Genomic DNA, 22128 nt, shown 5'->3' on the forward strand with positions numbered 1-22128 from the left:
GTAGGCATGGCCTGTTTGACAACATTTAAGTAGCATATTTTTACAGTAAGATATTGGATACATCTTGTTCAGTAACTTTGGAGTGTTACTGTAGTTTTTGTGAAAATACTCAATGTGTCGCTGTTCACCTTCTCTGGGTGAATGAATGATTGTGTCCCCACCCAGTAGATTAACAAATACGGGAGGAGACTTGTTTCGGCAGTGGGGGAAAAAAACAACGCAATGACTAGTTTCAACATATTCCATATTCTTGCTTAGACAGAATATCGGAACTTGGACTACAATTTTTTATGGCATAACGAATTCTGTAAATCACCAACTTAAGGATAGGAACGCTCCCAAGTTAACGATGGTGGATACAATATTTTTGGTCTCTGCCTTCGTTCTCTCCTCTGTTTTCTTTCTTGTTCTGCCTGACACCACGCATGGAGACATGAGCTACTCTTCACCCGAGGAAGCTAAGCGTGGATTTATCATTGGAAATATAGCCAAGGATATCGGGCTGGATGCCGAAGAGATTCTCTGATCGCAAAGCTCGGTTGGATATGGATGGCATCAGCCAACGTTATTGTGACATCGACCTCGCTCGGGCAACCTTATTGTGACGGATAGAATAGATAGAGAGGAGCTGTGTGGTTCGAAGATTACTTGTGCATTAAAATATGAGCTTGTGCTTGAAAACCCTCTGGAGCTGCATCGTATTACTGTGCAAATTCAAGACGAACGACAATTCACCTCGATTCCCTAATGAACGCATGGATCTAGAAATAAGGGAATCGGCTGACAAAGGGGAACGTTTTCCCTTAGATGAAGCCCATGATTCGGACATAGGATTAAACACGGTGCAAAGCTATACGCTCGACAAGAATGAACATTTTGTTTTGGCCGTTCATACAAATAGAGACGGTGGGAAATACAGTGAGTTAGTGTTAGAGAAAGAGCTGGATCGAGAAAAGCAAGAGGAGGTGACATTGTTACTTACTGCGGTTGACGGTGGGTCTCCACAGAGATCTGGTACTGTTGCTATACACGTCACTGTGTTGGATACTAACGATAATATTCCAGTGTTTAGTCAGGATGTTTATAGAGTCAGTCTACCCGAAAATCCCCCTTTAGATACTGTAGTGGTAACTGTCAGCGCCACTGACTTAGATAAGGGAGCAAATGGGGAAGTGACGTATGACTTCAGTAGTATATCTGATAAAGCATCGACAGTGTTTTCTATAGATAAAGGGACTGGTGTAATCAGAGTAGTCGGACCTGTGGACTTTGAGGAGAGGACAGATTATGAAATGCGCGTCCAAGCCAAAGATGGGTCAGGTTTAGCTTCTAACACAAAGGTAATCATAGATATAACCGATATAAATGATAATGCACCAGTGATATTCATTAAGTCACTTAGCAATCCAATCCCCGAGAACGTGTTACTTGGTACAGAGGTGGGCATCATTAATGTACAGGATAAAGACTCGGAGGGAAATAGACAGGTCCGCTGCTCCATTCAACAAAATGTCCCTTTCAAATTAAACCCGTCTATCAAAAACTACTATTCTCTGGTAACCACAGGTGAACTAGACCGTGAGATAATATTAGATTATAACATAACTATCACTGCCACTGACGAGGGGTCTCCACCTTTATCCTCCTCAAAGACTATTCATTTATCTGTATCAGACGTGAATGACAATCCACCTGCGTTTGAAGAACAATCCTACAGCACATATGTGACTGAAAATAACAAGCCTGGCTCCTCTATGTGTTCTGTTACCTCCAGAGACCCAGACTGGAGACAGAACGGCACAGTGGTCTATTCTCTATTGCCCAGTGAGGTCAACGGTGTTCCGGTGTCCTCATTTTTATCCATCAATGGAGACACGGGGGTGATCCATGCTGTGAGAGCATTTGATTATGAGCAATTTAGGAGTTTCAAAGTCCACGTTGTAGCGAGAGACAATGGTTCTCCTCCACTCAGCAGTAACGTGACTGTGAGTGTCTTCATAACAGATGAGAATGATAACTCTCCACAGATATTATACCCTGCTCCAGCACTGAACTCCTTGATGACTGAGCTCGTCCCCAAAGGTGCTCTGGCGGGTTCACTGGTTTCCAAAGTGATAGCTGTAGATGCTGACTCTGGACAGAATGCGTGGCTTTCATATCAGATCGTGAAATCGACTGATTCTGGACTATTTACTATTGGTCTCCACAGCGGAGAGATCAGGGCACAGCGGGACATTTCTGAATCTGACAGTATGAAGCAGAACATTGTTATATCAGTAAAAGATAACGGACATCCCTCTCTCTCTACAACCTCTAATGTATATTTACTCATATCAGACAACTTGGCTGAAGTTCCGGAGTTAAAAGACATGGCCTATGAGGACAGTTCCAAGCTAACTTCCTATTTGATCATTGCACTGGTCTCTGTTTCCACCTTTTTTCTGTCTTTCATTATTCTCATCCTGGCGGTGAGGTTCTGTCGTAGGAGAAAGCCTAGGATGTTGTTTGATGGAGCAGTTGCCATTCCCAGCGCGTATTTCCCTCCCAACTATGCAGAGGTCGACGGAGCTGGAACTTTACGTAGTTCTTACAATTATGACGCATACCTGACAACGGGCTCACGCACCAGTGACTTCAAGTTTGTCAGATCTTACAATGACAGCACGCTGCCTGCTGATCGTACACTGAAGAAACCAGCTGAGCCTATTGGCGAAAGTATAATTACTCCGAACAGTGCAGAAAATTGTGATGAGGTAAGATAACAGTGGCCTCAAATAATTTATTGAGTTATCACATTGAAATATGAGTTGGAACATCAATTTTAAGGCATGGTAGGCTTGGCATAGCCTATTTAATTCAATACATTTCAACTGTTTCAGTTTGTTTACTTTTTGCCATCATTGGTTTTGCTCCTCGCTCTTATAAGAACTCTGTCCATGAAAATCAGTGCAGCACTCTTAAATAATTTCTGGGCATAGTGAAACTTGAATGGGTAGCCAAAGGTTCTAAATATTTGCTAACAGTTGCTTTCTTTCTTTCTTTCTTTCTTTCTTTCTTTCTTTCTTTCTTTCTTTCTTTCTTTCTTTCTTTCTTTCTTTCTTTCTTTCTTTCTTTCTTTCTTTCTTTCTTTCTTTCTTTTGTGTGATGTCGACACAACATTTAAGAGATCATATGGCAGCCGTCCGCCCTTTCGAGGTCGTTGGTGTTTCAGCACCACTATTGTGGATAACCCCCACCATTCTGCAGGCTTCTGCAATGGAATGACTAAAGCTATCTATAGTTTAACCTTTTCTGATCTTAGGTTTTTCTAAGGAACATCATCAGGGATTTTTACCGTTTGAAATCATTATTTAATTAGATTTGTATTTATTTTACATATCATTCAACGTTTAATGCAGTGTTTCTTTTTTTTTTTTACGAATCTTTTTCCGTTTTAAACCCAGAGCATACAGACGTTTATAACATAAGGATTTACTTAAGACTATACAGTGAATATAGATTTGATTTATTATCACGTTTGTTTGCTTCAGTTACCCTGCTGCTGTTTTTGGAATTCTTCTTGATATTTTCCAACTTCTCTCGAAATCCTCTGTAGTCCTATAGCGGATCTTATGATAGCAGGCTACCTCTGACTTTGATTGTTCACTATAATATACACCTTATGAAGTGTAGGCTATCAATTGTTTCATCAATTGTTAAACATTGAGAAATGGGCCTTTAAGCTCCCTGCGCACCAACACCACACCTTTTTTGGCCCGTTTATTTATTTGTTTTGAGTTAGTAACTGCAGTGTTGAAATACATACTCAGTGTGTCGCTATATACCAACCGTGAACTGATATATGTATCTCTCCTCCCACAACTGTAATATTCAAAAGCAAGAAAACGCCCTACTGAGTCACATACTATCCCAGGAGAAAATGGATGTATGCTCTGCTTCTTTTCTCTTCGTATAGCCAACAGTTTGAATCATTATTCATCACGAACAACTGGACTATTCTGTGCATTATCTCTGTCTTCCAGGCATATGTCGATAATGGGACACAACGGTTTATTGGTCTCAATACTCTGTGTGACACTGCTTGCTCTGTCCAAACTGCACCCTAGCCATGGGTGCAGTTTGGAGGAGCTGAAACGTGGATCTGTGATCGGAAATATAGCCAAGGATCTGGGGCTGGATGCTAAGAGATTGTCGGCTCGTGACGCTAGGTTAGACGTGGATGGCAGCAGTCGACGCTACTGTGATTTCAACGCTAACTCGGGGGATTTGATTGTCGCTGAAACAATAGATAGAGAAGAGCTGTGTGGTCCAAGGGTTTCGTGCGCTTTGAAATACGAGCTGGTGCTTGAAAATCCTTTAGAGTTACACCGTATTACTGTTCAAATCCAGGATATAAATGATAATTCACCTCTATTTCCAAGTGAACGCATACAATTAGAGATACTAGAGTCGGCTGTGAAAGGGCAACGTTTTCCCTTAAATGATGCCCATGACGCAGACATTGGATTAAACACAGTTCAAAGCTATACGCTGGAGAGGAATGACCATTTTGTTTTGGCTGTTCATACAAATAGAGACGGTGGGAAATATGGCGAGTTAGTGTTGGAGAAGGAATTAGATCGAGAACAACAACAAGAGGTGACGTTATTACTTACTGCTGTTGACGGTGGGACTCCACAGAGATCTGGTACTGTAGTTATACACGTCACTGTGTTGGATGCTAACGATAATATTCCAGTGTTTAGTCAGGACGCCTATAAGGTCAATATACCAGAAAATTCTCATTTGGATACCGTAGTAGCTACAGTTAGTGCCACTGATGCTGACGAGGGACAAAATGGGGAAGTAAGCTATGATTTCAGTCGAATATCTGATAAAGCAGCGAGGATATTTTCCATTGAAAAGAAGACTGGAAAAATTAAAGTCATTGGACCAATAGATTTCGAAGTGGAAACATATTATGAAATGCGTATCCAGGCGCATGACGGATCAGGGTTGGTTTCCAACACAAAAGTAATTGTCGAAATCACAGATATAAATTACAATGCACCTGTGATATTCCTAAAATCTTTGAAAAATCCCATCCCTGAGAATGTGTTACCTGGCACAGAGGTGGGCATCATTAATGTACAGGATAAAGACTCTGAGGGAAATAGACAGGTCCGCTGCTCCATTCAACAAAATGTTCCTTTCAAACTGAACCCCTCAATCAAAAACTACTATTCTCTGATAACAACTAGTGAATTAGACCGTGAGATGATATCAGATTATAACATAACTATCACTGCCACTGACGAGGGGTATCCACCTTTATCCTCCTCAAAGACTATTCATTTATCTGTATCAGACGTGAATGACAACCCACCTGTGTTTGAAGAACAATCCTACGGCGCCTATGTGACTGAAAATAACAAGCCTGGCTCCTCAATGTGTTCTGTTACCGCCAGAGACCCAGACTGGAGACAGAACGGCACAGTGGTCTATTCTCTATTGCCCAGTGAGGTCAACGGTGTTCCGGTGTCCTCATTTTTATCCATCAACGGAGACACGGGGGTGATCCATGCTGTGAGAGCATTTGATTATGAGCAGTTTAGGGGCTTCAAAGTCCACATTGTAGCGAGAGACAATGGTTCTCCTCCACTCAGCAGTAACGTGACTGTGAGTGTCTTCATAACAGATGAGAATGATAACTCTCCCCAGATATTATACCCTGCTCCAGCAGGAAAGTCCTTGATGACTGAGATGGTCCCCAAAGGTGCTCTGGCGTGGTCACTGGTTTCCAAGGTGATAGCTGTGGATGCTGACTCTGGACAGAATGCGTGGCTTTCATATCAGATCTTGAAATCGACTGATCCGGGACTTTTCACGATTGGTCTCCACAGTGGAGAGATCAGGGCACAGCGGGACATTTCTGAATCTGACAGTATGAAGCAGAACCTTGTAATATCAGTGACAGATAACGGACAGCCCTCTCTCTCTACAACCTGTGATGTCTATTTACTCATATCAGACAACTTGGCTGACGTTCCAGAACTGAAAGACATGGCTTATGAGGATAGTTCCAAACTAACTTCCTATCTGATCATTGCACTGGTCTCTGTTTCCACCTTTTTTCTGACTTTCATTATTCTCATCCTGGCTGTGAGGTTCTGTCGTAGGAGAAAGCCTAGAATGTTGTTTGATGGAGCAGTCGCCATTCCCAGCGCATATTTCCCTCCCAACTATGCAGAGGTGGACAGAGCTGGAACACTGGGTAGTTCTTATAATTATGACGCATACCTGACAACGGGCTCACGCACCAGTGACTTCAAGTTTGGCAGATCTTATAATGACAGCACGCTGCTGGCTGATCAGACACTGAAGAAGAATCTAAATGAACCTTTTGGAGAAAACATAATCACGTCCAACACCGTGGGTGATTGTGAGGTGAGATTTCACAGCATGTGAAAAACTGAAATGCTTTTGATCCAGTTGTGCATATATGAAGCTGTGTAACTATCCATGTGCATATATCCTATGAAGCTGTGTAACTATCGTTTTGCATACCCTATGAAGCTCTTTAACTTTCGTTGTGCATACACCATGAAGCTCTGTAACTATCGCTGTGCATACCCCATGAAGCTGTGTAACTATCGTTGTGCATACCCCATGAAGCTGTGTAACTATCGGTTTCTTGTTGATCTTGTTGTGCTCTTTTCATTGTATTTTTTTTATACTTTAGCCTATTCATACTTCTTCCCCCTCTTCTTGCTATATCATTATTCTCAGTTGTAGGCTAATCTTATTTCACAAGTGTTTACTCTTTGTACCTCGAAACGGCTTCTCTCTAATTTGATTCAGTGCCATTTTGTCACTAATATTCTGAGAATGTATTCATACCAACCATCATCCGATTTCAATGTGACCCAGTAGCCTACAACACAGGTAGGCCAGTTTCAGCACCATGGACAGCGACCCTTTCGGCATTTAGTCTGTCTCCACACTGCAAACAAAAACTGCAATGATTGAAAGGCGTGAGATATGTTTGAATACGTAAGTTAATTTTGAATGCATATTTTTTTTCCTGTAATGACATTTGGAAATACTTTGTGGACTTTATATTTTGAAGGTTGCGGTTACTTTACGTTGTTTATCAGGCCAAACAGCATTTGATTCGATTTAAATGTTGTTGCCTCGTATGGGCTCAGCTAGGATGGCAAGAGGTTCGTTGAAAATTCAGTTTTCAAGAACATGCATTTATAACGGTATTTTTTGACATAATGTGATATTAAAAATTGTATCTATGAACATAATTTACCCCTGCATATTTTTGTTTTCGAATGCGTGGCAGCCTTTCCTCGATACATTTGGTTGTAGACTTAAACATGCTTTTCTGCAGTTTTGTGAAACTACACGTAGTGTCGCTATTCACCAGCAATAGCTTTTAAGTATTTCTCTCCACCCATTTGTATCATTTAAAGGGAGGAGACCTCATATTTTCAGTGTAAGGGAAGTCGCTTGCTTAACATGTTATAGGCTAGTGGATTTAGCTTTCAGCCGTTATGGACGTTTGTTTGGTTGGATAGCGCTATAATTTACCACACCATTGCATCGGGAATACGTTTTATTAACTGAAAATGGAATGGAAAGGATTCTCTGCCTCGATGTTCTGCATGGCTTGGTTTATTTTCCTACTGCCTACCAGCTATGGAGACGTGACCTATTCTGTTCCGGAGGAGCTGAAAAGCGGATCTGTGATCGGAAATATAGCCAAGGATCTGGGGCTGGATGCAAAACGAATAATGTATCGAAAAGCTCGCTTAGACGCTGATGGTAGCAGGAAACGCCATTGTGAAATCGATCTGAATACTGGTGATTTGGTCGTTGCTGAAATAATGGAGAGGGAACACCTTTGCGGTAGAAGGATTTCATGCAACCTAAAATATGAGATGGTTCTGGAGAATCCTTTAGAATTACATAACATAATTCTGCAGGTACAAGATATTAATGATAATGCTCCACAATTCTTGGAAGATGTGATGCAGTTGGATATCACAGAGTCAGCGGTTAAAGGGGCTCGGTTTGCGGTTAACCAGGCTCATGATGCAGATATAGGGCTGAATTCTGTTCAAAGCTACACAATACAAAAGAACGACCATTTTAGTCTGGCGGTTCATACCATTCCCGGTGGGGGGAAGTATGGCGAGTTAGTGTTAGAGAAGGAATTAGATCGAGAACAACAACAGGAGGTAACATTATTACTTACTGCGGTTGATGGTGGGACTCCACAGAGATCTGGTACTGTAGTTATACACGTTACTGTGTTGGATGCTAACGATAATAAACCAGTGTTTAGCCAGAATGTCTATAAGGTCAGTGTACCTGAAAATTATCCAATAGGGTCATTAGTGGTTACCGTGACGGCAACAGATGCAGACGAGGGGGCAAATGGAGAGGTGACGTACGGATTTGGCTCCATCTCAGATGAAGTGTATCAATTATTTTCCCTTAATCCCAAAACGGGTGATATTAACGTAGCTGGATTTCTGGATTACGAAAAGGAGTCAATTTATGAATTAAGTATTCAAGGCAAAGACAACTCAGGGCTGACGTCATATGTCAACGTAGTTGTTGATATTAAAGATGTGAATGATAATGCACCAATAATATTTATCAAATCTCTTAACAATCCCATCCCTGAGAACGTGTTAGCTGGTACAGAGGTGGGTATCATTAATGTACAGGATAAAGACTCTGAGGGAAATAGACAGGTCAGCTGCTCCATTCAACAAAATGTTCCTTTCAAACTAAACCCCTCAATCAAAAACTATTATTCTCTGGTAACAACTAGTGAACTAGACCGTGAGATAATATTAGATTATAACATAACTATCACTGCCACTGACGAGGGGTCTCCACCTTTATCCTCCTCAAATATTATTCATTTATCTGTATCAGACGTGAATGATAATCCACCTGTGTTTGAAGAACAATCCTACAACGCCTACGTGACTGAAAATAACAAGCCTGGCTCCTCTACGTGTTCTGTGACTGCCAGAGACCCAGACTGGAGACAGAACGGCACAGTGGTCTATTCTCTATTGCCCAGTGAGGTCAACGGTGTTCCGGTGTCCTCATTTTTATCCATCAATGGAGACACGGGGGTGATCCATGCTGTGAGAGCATTTGATTATGAGCTGTTTAGGAGCTTCAAAGTCCACGTTGTAGCCAGAGACAATGGTTCTCCTCCACTCAGCAGTAACGTGACTGTGAGTGTCTTCATAACAGATGAGAATGATAACTCTCCCCAGATATTATACCCTGCTTCAGCAGGGAACTCCTTGATGACTGAGATGGTCCCCAAAGCTGCTCTGGCGGGGTCCCTTGTTTCCAAAGTGATAGCTGTAGATGCTGACTCTGGACAGAATGCGTGGCTTTCATATCAGATTGTGAAATCGACTGATCCAGAACTTTTCACTATTGGTCTCCACAGTGGAGAGATCAGGGCACAGCGGGACATTTCAGAATCTGACAGTATGAAGCAGAACCTTGTTGTATCAGTGAAAGATAACGGACAGCCCTCTTTCTCTACAACCTGTGATGTCTATTTACTCATATCAGACAACTTGGCTGAAGTTCCAGAACTGAAAGACATTACTTATGAGGACAGTTCCAAATGGACTAAATTTTTAATCATCGCACTAGTCTCTGTTTCCACATTTTTCCTGACTTTCATTATTCTCATCTTGGCCATGAGGTTCTGCAGTAGGAGAAAGCCTACGATGTTGTTTGATGGAGCAGTCACCGTTCCCAGCGCGTATTTCCCTCCCAACTATGCAGAGGTGGACGGAGCTGGAACGCTACGTAGTTCTTACAACTATGATGCATACCTGACAACGGGCTCACGCACAAGTGACTTCAAGTTTGTCAGATCTTACAATGACATCACGCTACCTGCTGATCTTACACTGAAGAAGAGTCAAATTGAGTGTTTTGGAGAAAGTATAATCACTCTTAACGTCGCGGGGAATACTGAGGTGAGATTAGAAGCCTATTTTCAGTATTGATTGACCTTTTATATTAACAAATGTATTGAGATGACCACAAGTCTGTCAGATGTTTGAATGTGATCACTGTGTTGTTGGCTTATCAGACACTGCAACGTTTTTAAATTGACTGAATTCAGGAGGCTCCACTGGTAATATGTGTATTCCAAGCAGAATAAACAGGCTACATCCCCCTATGGTTTTTGGCGAGGGATTAAACAATAATTGTACTAAAGTGTCTAATGCCAGGACATGATGCCATATCTACAGACTTAGTTTATGACTTTCTAATGCAGGATACATGTTTACAAGTTTGATGTGCTCCGTTTGTCATTTTAAACGCATAATAGGCTACCAGTTTAACTATTTGAAGTGCTGCGTCTGTAATTATATAGGCATACAATAGGTCATATAGCCTGCTGCTATAATAAATCAACATGTTGATGTCGTTTATTGGATAGCAATTTGCAGCACTAAATTAGGAATTCTCTACTGTTGGTGCAACAGATAAGTGGGCTATTGCGTCAGTAATGTTTCAGCACTGGACAGCGACCAGACTTTAAGGATCTGGCAATAGAGTATCCGAGATTAGGGTAACCCTTTCAGTCATTGAATAATATGCAATGTATATATTATATTATTATATTATTTCGATTGTTTTGGGTTGATTTAAAAATATAGGCCTAAATAACATCGCCTATCCTGTTATCCTAAACTACATTGACATTTTCTTTGATTTTCCTCAGTTGCTTCTGAATGATAGACTTTGCCTAAGTCGTTAAGGCTCTCACAAAAATGGTATTGACTGATGCAAAACTGGTGATTTGTTCTGGCTGACTTGTACGCATGGCCCGTTTGGCAATATTTAAGTAGCATATTTTTACAGTAAGATATTGGATACATCTTGTTCAGTAACTTTGGAGTGTTACTGTAGTTTTTGTGAAAATACTCAATGTGTCGCTGTTCACCTTCTCTGGGTGAATGAATGCTTGTGTCCCCACCCAGTAGATTAACAAATATAGGGAGGAGATTTGTTTCGGCAGTGGAGAAAAAAACAACGCATTGACTGGTTTCGACATATTCTTGCTTGGACAGAATATCGGAACTTGGACTACAATTTTTTTATGGCATAACGAATTCTGTAAATCACCAACTTAAGGATAGGAACGCTCCCACGTTAACGATGGTGGATACAAGATTTTTGGTCTCTGCCTTCGTTCTCTCCTCTGTTTTCTTTCTTGTTCTGCCTGACACCACGCATGGAGACATGAGCTACTCTTCACCCGAGGAAGCTAAGCGTGGATTTATCATTGGGAATATAGCCAAGGATCTCGGGCTGGATGCGAAGAGATTCTCTGATCGCAAAGCTCGGTTGGATATGGATGGCATCAGCCAACGTTATTGTGACATCAACCTCGCGGCTGGCAATCTTATTGTAACGGATAGAATAGATAGAGAGGAGCTGTGTGGTTCGAAAATTACTTGTGCATTAAAATATGAGCTTGTGCTTGAAAACCCTCTGGAGCTGCATCGTATTACTGTGCAAATCCAAGACGTAAATGACAATTCACCTCGATTCCCTAATGAACGCATGGATCTAGAAATAAGGGAATCGGCTGACAAAGGGGAACGTTTTCCCTTAGACGAAGCCCATGATTCGGACATAGGATTAAACACGGTGCAAAGCTATACGCTCGAAAGGAATGAACATTTTGTTTTGGCCGTTCATACAAACAGAGACGGTGGGAAATACAGCGAGTTAGTTTTAGAGAAAGAGCTGGATCGAGAAAAGCAAGAGGAGGTGACATTGTTACTTACTGCGGTTGACGGTGGGTCTCCACAGAGATCTGGTACTGTTGCTATACACGCCACTGTGTTGGATACTAACGATAATATTCCAGTGTTTAGTCAGGATGTTTATAGAGTCAGTCTACCCGAAAATCCCCCTTTAGATACTGTAGTGGTAACTGTCAGCGCCACTGACTTAGATAAGGGGGCAAATGGGGAAGTGACGTATGACTTCAGTAGTATATCTGATAAAGCATCGACGGTGTTTTCTATAGACAAAGGGACTGGTGTAATCAGAGTAATCGGACCTGTGGACTTTGAGGAGAGGACAGATTATGAAATGCGCGTCCAAGCCAAAGATGGGTCAGGTTTAGCTTCTAACACAAAGGTAATCATAGATATAAACGATATAAATGATAATGCACCAGCGATATTCATTAAATCACTTAGCAATCCCAATCCCTGAGAACGTGTTACTTGGTACAGAGGTGGGCATCATTAATGTACAGGATAAAGACTCGGAGGGAAATAGACAGGTCCGCTGCTCCATTCAACAAAATGTCCCTTTCAAATTAAACCCCTCAATCAAAAACTATTATTCTCTGAAAACAACAGGTGAACTAGACCGTGAGATAATATCAGATTATAACATAACTATCACTGCCACTGACGAGGGGTCTCCACCTTTATCCTCCTCAAAGACTATTAATTTATCTGTGTCAGACGTTAATGACAACCCACCTGTGTTTGAAGAACAATCCTACAGCACCTATGTGACTGAAAATAACAAGCCTGGCTCCTCTATGTGTTCCGTTACTGCCAGAGACCCAGACTGGAGACAGAACGGCACAGTGGTCTATTCTCTATTGCCCAGTGAGGTCAACGGTGTTCCGGTGTCCTCATTTTATCCATCAACGGAGAAACGGGGGTGATCCATGCTGCGAGAGCATTTGATTATGAGCACTTTAGGAGCTTCAAATTCCACGTTGTAGCGAGAGACAATGGTTCACCTCCACTCAGCAGTAACGTGACTGTGAGTGTCTTCATAACAGATGAGAATGATAACTCTCCACAGATATTATACCCTGATCCAGCAGGAAACTCATTGATGACTGAGATGGTCCCCAAAGCTGCTCTGGCGGGGTCCCTTGTTTCCAAGGTGATAGCTGTGGATGCTGACTCTGGACAGAACGCGTGGCTTTTATATCAGATTGTGAAATCGACTGATCCTGGACTTTTCACTATTGGTCTCCAAAGTGGCGAGATCAGGTCACAGCGGGACATTTCTGAATCTGACAGTATGAAGCAGAACCTTGTTATATCAGTGACAGATAACGGACAGCCCTCTCTCTATACAACCTGTGATGTATATTTACTCATATCAGATAGCTTGGCTGAAGTTCCAGAACTGAAAGACATGGCTTATGAGGACAGTTCGAAGCTAACTTCCTATTTGATCATCGCACTGGTCTCTGTTTCCACCTTTTTTCTGACGTTCATTATTCTCATCTTGGCCATGAGGTTCTGCAGTAGGAGAAAGCCTACGATGTTGTTTGATGGAGCAGTCGCCGTTCCCAGTGCATATTTCCCTCCCAACTATGCAGAGGTGGATGGAGCTGGAACTCTCCGTAGTTCTTACAATTATGACGCATACCTGACAACGGGCTCACGCACAAGTGACTTCAAGTTTGTCAGATCTTACAATGACAGCACGCTGCCTGCTGATCTTACACTGAAGAGGAGCCCAGATAAGTTATTTGAAGGGAGTATCATCACTCTCAACACTGCAGGAGACTCTGAGGTAACCCATGCCTTTAATTAGCATTTTATTTTTGAAACAAAATATTACTCATTTGCTTCTTGGCAATAACAAACTTCCAAACATGAAAAAGTCCTAATGCTATGTTTTAATAGCAGGTGGTATATTAAAGTGAGCAAAACAGCAGTAGTATTCTCTTCTAGTATGAGAGTGTGGTGCAACATGAAGTAATCTGAAGAGTATGCAGCTACAGTTCTTGTATTGTTTTGAATGTATTTATAATTTGTCATTGGCGACTTCTAGGCTGTTCTTTCGTATCTTGGATAAATAGACTCCAAAATTAAAATCAGCTTATGTCTTCTATTCCGCCTGTAGCCTACTGGTACATACAGGCAACTTGCTCATGCAATTTGATACCACTTCCAGTGAAATATTATCAATATATAATACTGAATATTATCAAAGTGGCATATTCTCCTACAGATGTAGGATCTTAATTTGAGCCAGTTTGCTACAGCAGGAAAATAATCCTGCAGCAAGAGGACATTTAGATTATTATGTGGGTTATAATTAATGGACATTTTTGTCGGGGTTGATACATGTTTTGTTAGGGAAAATCAAGTCTAAAATGTCAAAGTGGAAATTACAAACTTCAGAAGCCTTTTTAAACCTCAAATGTACTACACGTTTTACATTTCCTGCATTGGTGATCAAATTAAGACCCTACATCTGTATTGCTGTACCCGAGTTTTTCTGCTTCTGCTAAATTTAAGTTGGTCAATTATTTCAATATATTCTGTTTCAGTGTTCATTGCAGTGTAGCCTACAGGACTTAAATTAATAGATTCACACGCTGAAAATACAAATCACATCGCCTTCCAATTCTGATGAAGCTATGCTAGCACTGTTTCAGCACCACACCCATAGACAGCGCAACTGAGAAGCCTGTTTCTCAGTGAAACAGGCAAAGCTGCAAGTGCTCATTCTCCACCTATACGTCTTTGAAACAGGTTTCCGCCAATACTTAAGTTAACCTAGATATATTTTGGATGCTATGTTTGAAATTGAAAAATACAATAAAATGTTCCCCAATTGTATGCTACTTCCGCGCATTCACATTCACACTTTCTATGAAAACAGTCTAGCGTGAATTTCATGGGTGCTTATGAATTTAAGAGGTTTATTTGGATGCAATTTATTGTAGTCTTCATTGAAATACTCTAAGTGTCGCTGTTCACTATATATTGGCCGATAGGCACATCTATCCGCCTATCCACGCATAGAAAAGGAGGAGATATAGGCCTACTTTGGTCAGTGTGACAAACCATCGTCTCGATTAGACAGATGCTTAGCGTGTATCGTCGGCTATTCCACACCTTAAGCAAATGTTTCATTTTGAGGGCTGAACAATATATTTACCACGATTCTTAGTTGGACTACTTGTGTCATTTGAGAAGATGGAGTACATCGGATTATCATTGTCTGTTTCGACGTTCGGTCTGATTTTCCTTATTTTCTTGGTGCGCACGAGCAATGGAGATATGATCTATTCTATTCCGGAGGAGATGAAACGCGGATCTGTGATCGCGAATATAGGCAATGACCTCGGTCTCGATGCGAGAATATTTTCATCTCGCAAGGCTCGTTTGGATATGGATGGCAGTCGTCAACGTTGCTGTGACATTAATCTGAATACTGGAGATTTAGTTGTGGCTGAAACAATAGACAGGGAGGAGCTGTGTGGACCGAAGGTTTCTTGTACCTTGAAATACGAGCTTGTGTTGGAGAACCCTCTGGAATTACATCGTATTCATGTTCAAGTCCAAGATATAAATGATAACACCCCGACATTTTCTAACACTCAAATTAATCTAGAAATCCATGAGTCTGCCGTTAGAGGAACACATTACCTTCTTAGCGAAGCCCATGATGCGGATATAGGACACAATGCAGTTCAAAAATATTCACTCGAAACAAACGACTATTTTGTTTTAGGTGTTCATACAAACCCAGATGGTGGAAAATACGGTGAGTTAGTTTTAGAGAAGGAATTAGATCGAGAACAACAGCAGGAGGTGACATTGATACTTACTGCGGTTGACGGTGGAACTCCACAGAGATCTGGTACTGTAGTTATACACGTTACGGTTCTAGACGCTAACGATAATATTCCAGTGTTTACTCAGAACGCCTATAAGGTCAGTCTACCTGAAAATTCTCCATTAGGTACCGTAGTAAGTACAGTGACTGCTATTGATGCAGACGAGGGACCTAATGGCGATGTGACCTATGAACTCAGTCGTATAAGTAACAAAGCAGGGAAGCTGTTTTCGATTAACAAGACAACTGGAGAAATAAAAGTAATCGGCCCTATTGATTTCGAAGACGAAACATATTATGAAATGAGCGTGCAGGCAAAAGATGGTTTAGGGTCAGCCTCAAATTGTAAAGTTACTATAGAAATCACAGATGTGAATGATAATGCACCAATAATATTGATCAAATCACTTAACAATCCCATCCCTGAGAATGTGTTACCTGGTACAGAGGTGGGCATCATTAATGTACAGGATAAAGACTCGGAGGGAAATAGACAGGTCCGCTGTGCCATTCAACAAAATGTTCCTTTCAAACTTAACCCTTCTATTAAAAAATATTATTCTCTGGTAACAACAGCAGAACTAGACCGTGAGATAATATCAGATTATAACATAACTATCACTGCCACTGACGAGGGGTCTCCACCTTTATCCTCCTCAACGACTATTCATTTATCTGTGTCAGACGTGAATGATAATCCACCTGTGTTTGAAGAACAATCCTACAACGCCTACGTGACTGAAAATAACAAGCCTGGCTCCTCTACGTGTTCTGTGACTGCCAGAGACCCAGACTGGAGACAGAACGGCACAGTGGTCTATTCTCTATTGCCCAGTGAGGTCAACGGTGTTCCGGTGTCCTCATTTTTATCCATCAACGGAGACACGGGGGTGATCCATGCTGTGAGAGCATTTGATTATGAGCTGTTTAGGAGCTTCAAAGTCCACGTTGTAGCCAGAGACAATGGTTCTCCTCCACTCAGCAGTAACTTGACTGTGAGTGTCTTCATAACAGATGAGAATGATAACTCTCCCCAGATATTATACCCTGCTTCAGCAGGGAACTCCTTGATGACTGAGATGGTCCCCAAAGCTGCTCTGGCGGGGTCCCTTGTTTCCAAGGTGATAGCTGTGGATGCTGACTCTGGACAGAACGCTTGGCTTTCATATCAGATTGTGAAATCGACTGATCCAGAACTTTTCACTATTGGTCTCCACAGTGGAGAGATCAGGGCACAGCGGGACATTTCTGAATCTGACAGTATGAAGCAGAACCTTGTTATATCAGTGAAAGATAACGGACAGCCCTCTTTCTCTACAACCTGTGATGTCTATTTACTCATATCAGACAACTTGGCTGAAGTTCCAGAACTGAAAGACATTACTTATGAGGACAGTTCCAAATGGACTAAATTTTTAATCATCGCACTAGTCTCTGTTTCCACCTTTTTCCTGACTTTCATTATTCTCATCTTGGCCATGAGGTTCTGCAGTAGGAGGAAGCCTACGATGTTGTTTGATGGAGCAGTCACCGTTCCCAGCGCGTATTTCCCTCCCAACTATGCAGAGGTGGACGGAGCTGGAACGCTACGTAGTTCTTACAACTATGATGCATACCTGACAACGGGCTCACGCACAAGTGACTTCAAGTTTGTCAGATCTTACAATGACATCACGCTACCTGCTGATCTTACACTGAAGAAGAGTCAAATTGAGTGTTTGGGAGAAAGTATAATCCCTCTTAACGACGCGGGGAATATTGAGGTGAGATTAGAAGCCTATTTTCAGTATTGATTGACCTTTTATGTTAACAAATGTATTGAGATGACCACAAGTCTGTCAGATGTTTGAATGTGATCACTGTGTTGTTGGCTTATCAGACACTGCAACGTTTTTAAATTGACTGAATTCAGGAGGCTCCACTGGTAATATGTGTATTCCAAGCAGAATAAACAGGCTACATCCCCCTATGGTTTTTGGCGAGGGATTAAACAATAATTGTACTAAAGTGTCTAATGCCAGGACATGATGCCATATCTACAGACTTAGTTTATGACTTTCTAATGCAGGATACATGTTTACAAGTTTGATGTGCTCTGTTTGTCATTTTAAACGCAGAATAGGCTACCAGTTTAACTATTTGAAGTGCTGCGTCTGTAATTATATAGGCCTATAATAGGTCATATAGCCTGCTGCTATAATAAATCAACATGTTGATGTCGTTTATTGGATAGCAATTTGCAGCACTAAATTAGGAATTCTCTACTGTTGGTTCAACAGATAAGTGGGCTATTGCGTCAGTAATGTTTCAGCACTGGACAGCGACCAGACTTTAAGGATCTGGCAATAGAGTATCCGAGATTAGGGTAACCTTTTCAGTCATTGAATAATATGCAATGTATATATTATATTATTATATTATTTCGATTGTTTTGGGTGGATTTTAAAATATAGGCCTAAATAACATCGCCTATCCTGTTATCCTAAACTACATTGACATTTTCTTTGATTTTCCTCAGTTGCTTCTGAATGATAGACTTTGCCTAAGTCGTTAAGGCTCTCACAAAAATGGTATTGACTGATGCAAAACTGGTGATTTGTTCTGGCTGACTTGTAGGCATGGCCCGTTTGGCAATATTTAAGTAGCATATTTTTACAGTAAGATATTGGATACATCTTGTTCAGTAACTTTGGAGTGTTACTGTAGTTTTTGTGAAAATGCTCAATGTGTCGCTGTTCACCTTCTCTGGGTGAATGAATGCTTGTGTCCCCACCCAGTAGATTAACAAATATAGGGAGGAGATTTGTTTCGGCAGTGGGGAAAAAACAACGCATTGACTGGTTTCAACACATTCTTGCTTGGACAGAATATCGGAACTTGGACTACAATTGTTTTATGGCATAACGAATTCTGTAAATCACCAACTTAAGGATAGGAACGCTCACACGTTAACGATGGTGGATACAAGATTTTTGGTCTCTGTCTTCGTTCTCTCCTCTGTTTTCTTTCTTGTTCTGCCTGACACCACGTATGGAGACATGAGCTACTCTTCACCCGAGGAAGCTAAGCGTGGATTTATCATTGGGAATATAGCCAAGGATCTCGGGCTGGATGCGAAGAGATTCTCTGATCGCAAAGCTCGGTTGGATATGGATGGCATCAGCCAACGTTATTGTGACATCAACCTCGCGGCTGGCAATCTTATTGTGACGGATAGAATAGATAGAGAGGAGCTGTGTGGTTCGAAAATTACTTGTGCATTAAAATATGAGCTTGTGCTTGAAAACCCTCTGGAGCTGCATCGTATTACTGTGCAAATCCAAGACGTAAATGACAATTCACCTCGATTCCCTAATGAACGCATGGATCTAGAAATAAGGGAATCGGCTGACAAAGGGGAACGTTTTCCCTTAGACGAAGCCCATGATTCGGACATAGGATTAAACACGGTGCAAAGCTATACGCTCGAAAGGAATGAACATTTTGTTTTGGCCGTTCATACAAACAGAGACGGTGGGAAATACAGCGAGTTAGTTTTAGAGAAAGAGCTGGATCGAGAAAAGCAAGAGGAGGTGACATTGTTACTTACTGCGGTTGACGGTGGGTCTCCACAGAGATCTGGTACTGTTGCTATACACGTCACTGTGTTGGATGCTAACGATAATATTCCAGTGTTTAGTCAGGATGTTTATAGAGTCAGTCTACCCGAAAATCCCCCTTTAGATACTGTAGTGGTAACTGTCAGCGCCACTGACTTAGATAAGGGGGCAAATGGGGAAGTGACGTATGACTTCAGTAGTATATCTGATAAAGCATCGACGGTGTTTTCTATAGACAAAGGGACTGGTGTAATCAGAGTAGTCGGACCTGTGGACTTTGAGGAGAGGACAGATTATGAAATGCGCGTCCAAGCCAAAGATGGGTCAGGTTTAGCTTCTAACACAAAGGTAATCATAGATATAAACGATATAAATGATAATGCACCAGCGATATTCATTAAATCACTTAGCAATCCCATCCCTGAGAACGTGCTACTTGGTACAGAGGTGGGCATCATTAATGTACAGGATAAAGACTCTGGGGGAAATAGACAGGTCCGCTGCTCCATTCAACAAAATGTCCCTTTCAAATTAAACCCCTCAATCAAAAACTATTATTCTCTGGTAACAACTAGTGAACTAGACCGTGAGATAATATCAGATTATAACATAACTATCACTGCCACTGACGAGGGGTCTCCACCTTTATCCTCCTCAACGACTATTAATTTATCTGTGTCAGACGTTAATGACAACCCACCTGTGTTTGAAGAACAATCCTACAACGCCTATGTGACTGAAAATAACAAGCCTGGCTCCTCTATGTGTTCCGTTACTGCCAGAGACCCAGACTGGAGACAGAACGGCACAGTGGTCTATTCTCTATTGCCCAGTGAGGTCAACGGTGTTCCGGTGTCCTCATTTTTATCCATCAATGGAGACACGGGGGTGATCCATGCTGTGAGAGCATTTGATTATGAGCACTTTAGGACCTTCAAATTCCACGTTGTAGCGAGAGACAATGGTTCTCCTCCACTCAGCAGTAACGTGACTGTGAGTGTCTTCATAACAGATGAGAATGATAACTCTCCCCAGATATTATACCCTGCTCCAGCAGGGAACTCCTTGATGACTGAGATGGTCCCCAAAGCTGCTCTGGCGGGGTCCCTTGTTTCCAAGGTGATAGCTGTGGATGCTGACTCTGGACAGAACGCGTGGCTTTTATATCAGATTGTGAAATCGACTGATCCGGGACTTTTCACCATTGGTCTCCACAGCGGGGAGATCAGGGCACAGCGGGACATTTCTGAATCTGACAGTATGAAGCAGAACCTTGTTATATCAGTGACAGATAACGGACAGCCCTCTCTCTATACAACCTGTGATGTATATTTACTCATATCAGATAGCTTGGCTGAAGTTCCAGAACTGAAAGACATGGCTTATGAGGACAGTTCGAAGCTAACTTCCCTTTTGATCATCGCACTGGTCTCTGTCTCCACCTTTTTTCTGGCGTTCATTATTCTCATCCTGGCCATGAGGTTCTGTCGTAGGAGAAAGCCTAGAATGTTGTTTGATGGAGCAGTCGCCGTTCCCAGTGCCTATTTCCCTCCCAACTATGCAGAGGTGGATGGAGTTGGAACTCTGCGTAGTTCTTACAATTATGATGCATACATGACAACGGGCTCCCGCACCAGTGATTTCAAGTTTGTCAGATCTTACAATGACAGCACGCTGCCTGCTGATCTTACACTGAAGAGGAGCCCAGATAAGTTATTAGAAGGGAGTATCATCACTCTCAACACTGCAGGAGACTCTGAGGTAACCCAATGCCTTTAATTAGCATTTTATGAGGATGGTTAGGCCAACATTGTTTTGAAACAAAATATTACTCATTTGCTTCTTGGCAATAATAATCTTCCGAACGTGAAAAAGTCCTAACGCTATGTTTTAATAGCAGGTGGTATATTAAAGTGAGCAAAACAGCATTAGTATTCTCTTCTGGTATGAGAGTATGGTGCAACATGAAGTAATCTGAAGAGTATGCAGCTACATTTCTTGTATTGTTTTGAATGTATTTATAATTTGTCATTGGCGACTTCTAGGCTGTTCTTTCGTATCTTGGATAAATAGACTCCAAAACTAAAATAATCTTATGTCTTCTATTCCGCCTGTAGCCTACTGGTACATACAGGCAACTTGCTCACACAATTTGATACCACTTCCAGTGAAATATTATCAATATATAATACTGAATATTATCAAAGTGGCATATTCTCCTACAGATGTAGGATCTTAATTTGAGCCAGTTTGCTACAGCAGGAAAATAATCCTGAAGCAAGAGGACATTTAGATTATTATGTGGGTTATAATTAATGGACATTTTTGTCGGGGTTGATACATGTTTTGTTAGGGAAAATCAAGTCTAAAATGTCAAAGTGGAAATTACAAACTTCAGAAGCCTTTTTAAACCTCACATGCACTACACATTTTACATTTCCTGCATTGGTGATCAAATTAAGATCCTACATCTGTATTGCTGTACCCAAGTTTTTCTGCTTCTGCTAAATTTAAGTTGGTCAATTATTTCAATATATTCTGTTTCAGTGTTCATTGCAGTGTAGCCTACAGGACTTAAATTAATAGATTCACACGCTGAAAATACAAATCACATCGCCTTCCAATTCTGATGAAGCTATGCTAGCACTGTTTCAGCACCACACCCATAGACAGCGCAACTGAGAAGCCTGTTTCTCAGTGAAAAAGGCACAGCTGCAAGAGCTCATTCTCCACCTATACGTCTTTGAAACAGGTTTCCGCCAATACTTAAGTTAACCTAGATATATTTTGGATGCTATGTTTGAAATTGAAAAATACAATAAAATGTTCCCCAATTGTATGCTACTTCCGCGCATTC

General features: G+C 41.4%; 1 protein-coding gene and 1 pseudogene across 20 annotated transcripts in view; both read left to right on the forward strand.

Moving 5' to 3' along the window:
• The window catches only part of LOC121579882 (protocadherin gamma-C5-like), a 189514-nt gene that overhangs the window by 75354 nt on the left and 92032 nt on the right, over window positions 1–22128 (forward strand). For 3 of the 20 annotated variants that reach the window (XM_045224382.1, XM_045224393.1, XM_045224400.1), the window contains exon 1: window positions 14903–17435. The exons of 9 other annotated variants lie outside the window; for them this stretch is intronic. In XM_045224382.1, coding sequence (XP_045080317.1) covers window positions 15030–17435 — 2406 coding nt within the window. In that variant the 5' untranslated portion in view covers window positions 14903–15029. Of the gene's footprint in view, window positions 1–3889; window positions 6427–7501; window positions 10017–14902; window positions 17436–18505; window positions 21033–22128 lie in introns of those variants that run through there. 8 more of the 20 variants (XM_045224373.1, XM_045224379.1, XM_045224390.1 and 5 more) reach the window with 8 other exon arrangements.
• LOC121578896 lies at window positions 338–2762 on the forward strand (annotated as a pseudogene).

This window comes from Coregonus clupeaformis, chromosome 13 (assembly GCF_020615455.1).
Source record: "Coregonus clupeaformis isolate EN_2021a chromosome 13, ASM2061545v1, whole genome shotgun sequence".
NCBI classification, from domain to species: Eukaryota; Metazoa; Chordata; class Actinopteri; order Salmoniformes; family Salmonidae; genus Coregonus; species Coregonus clupeaformis.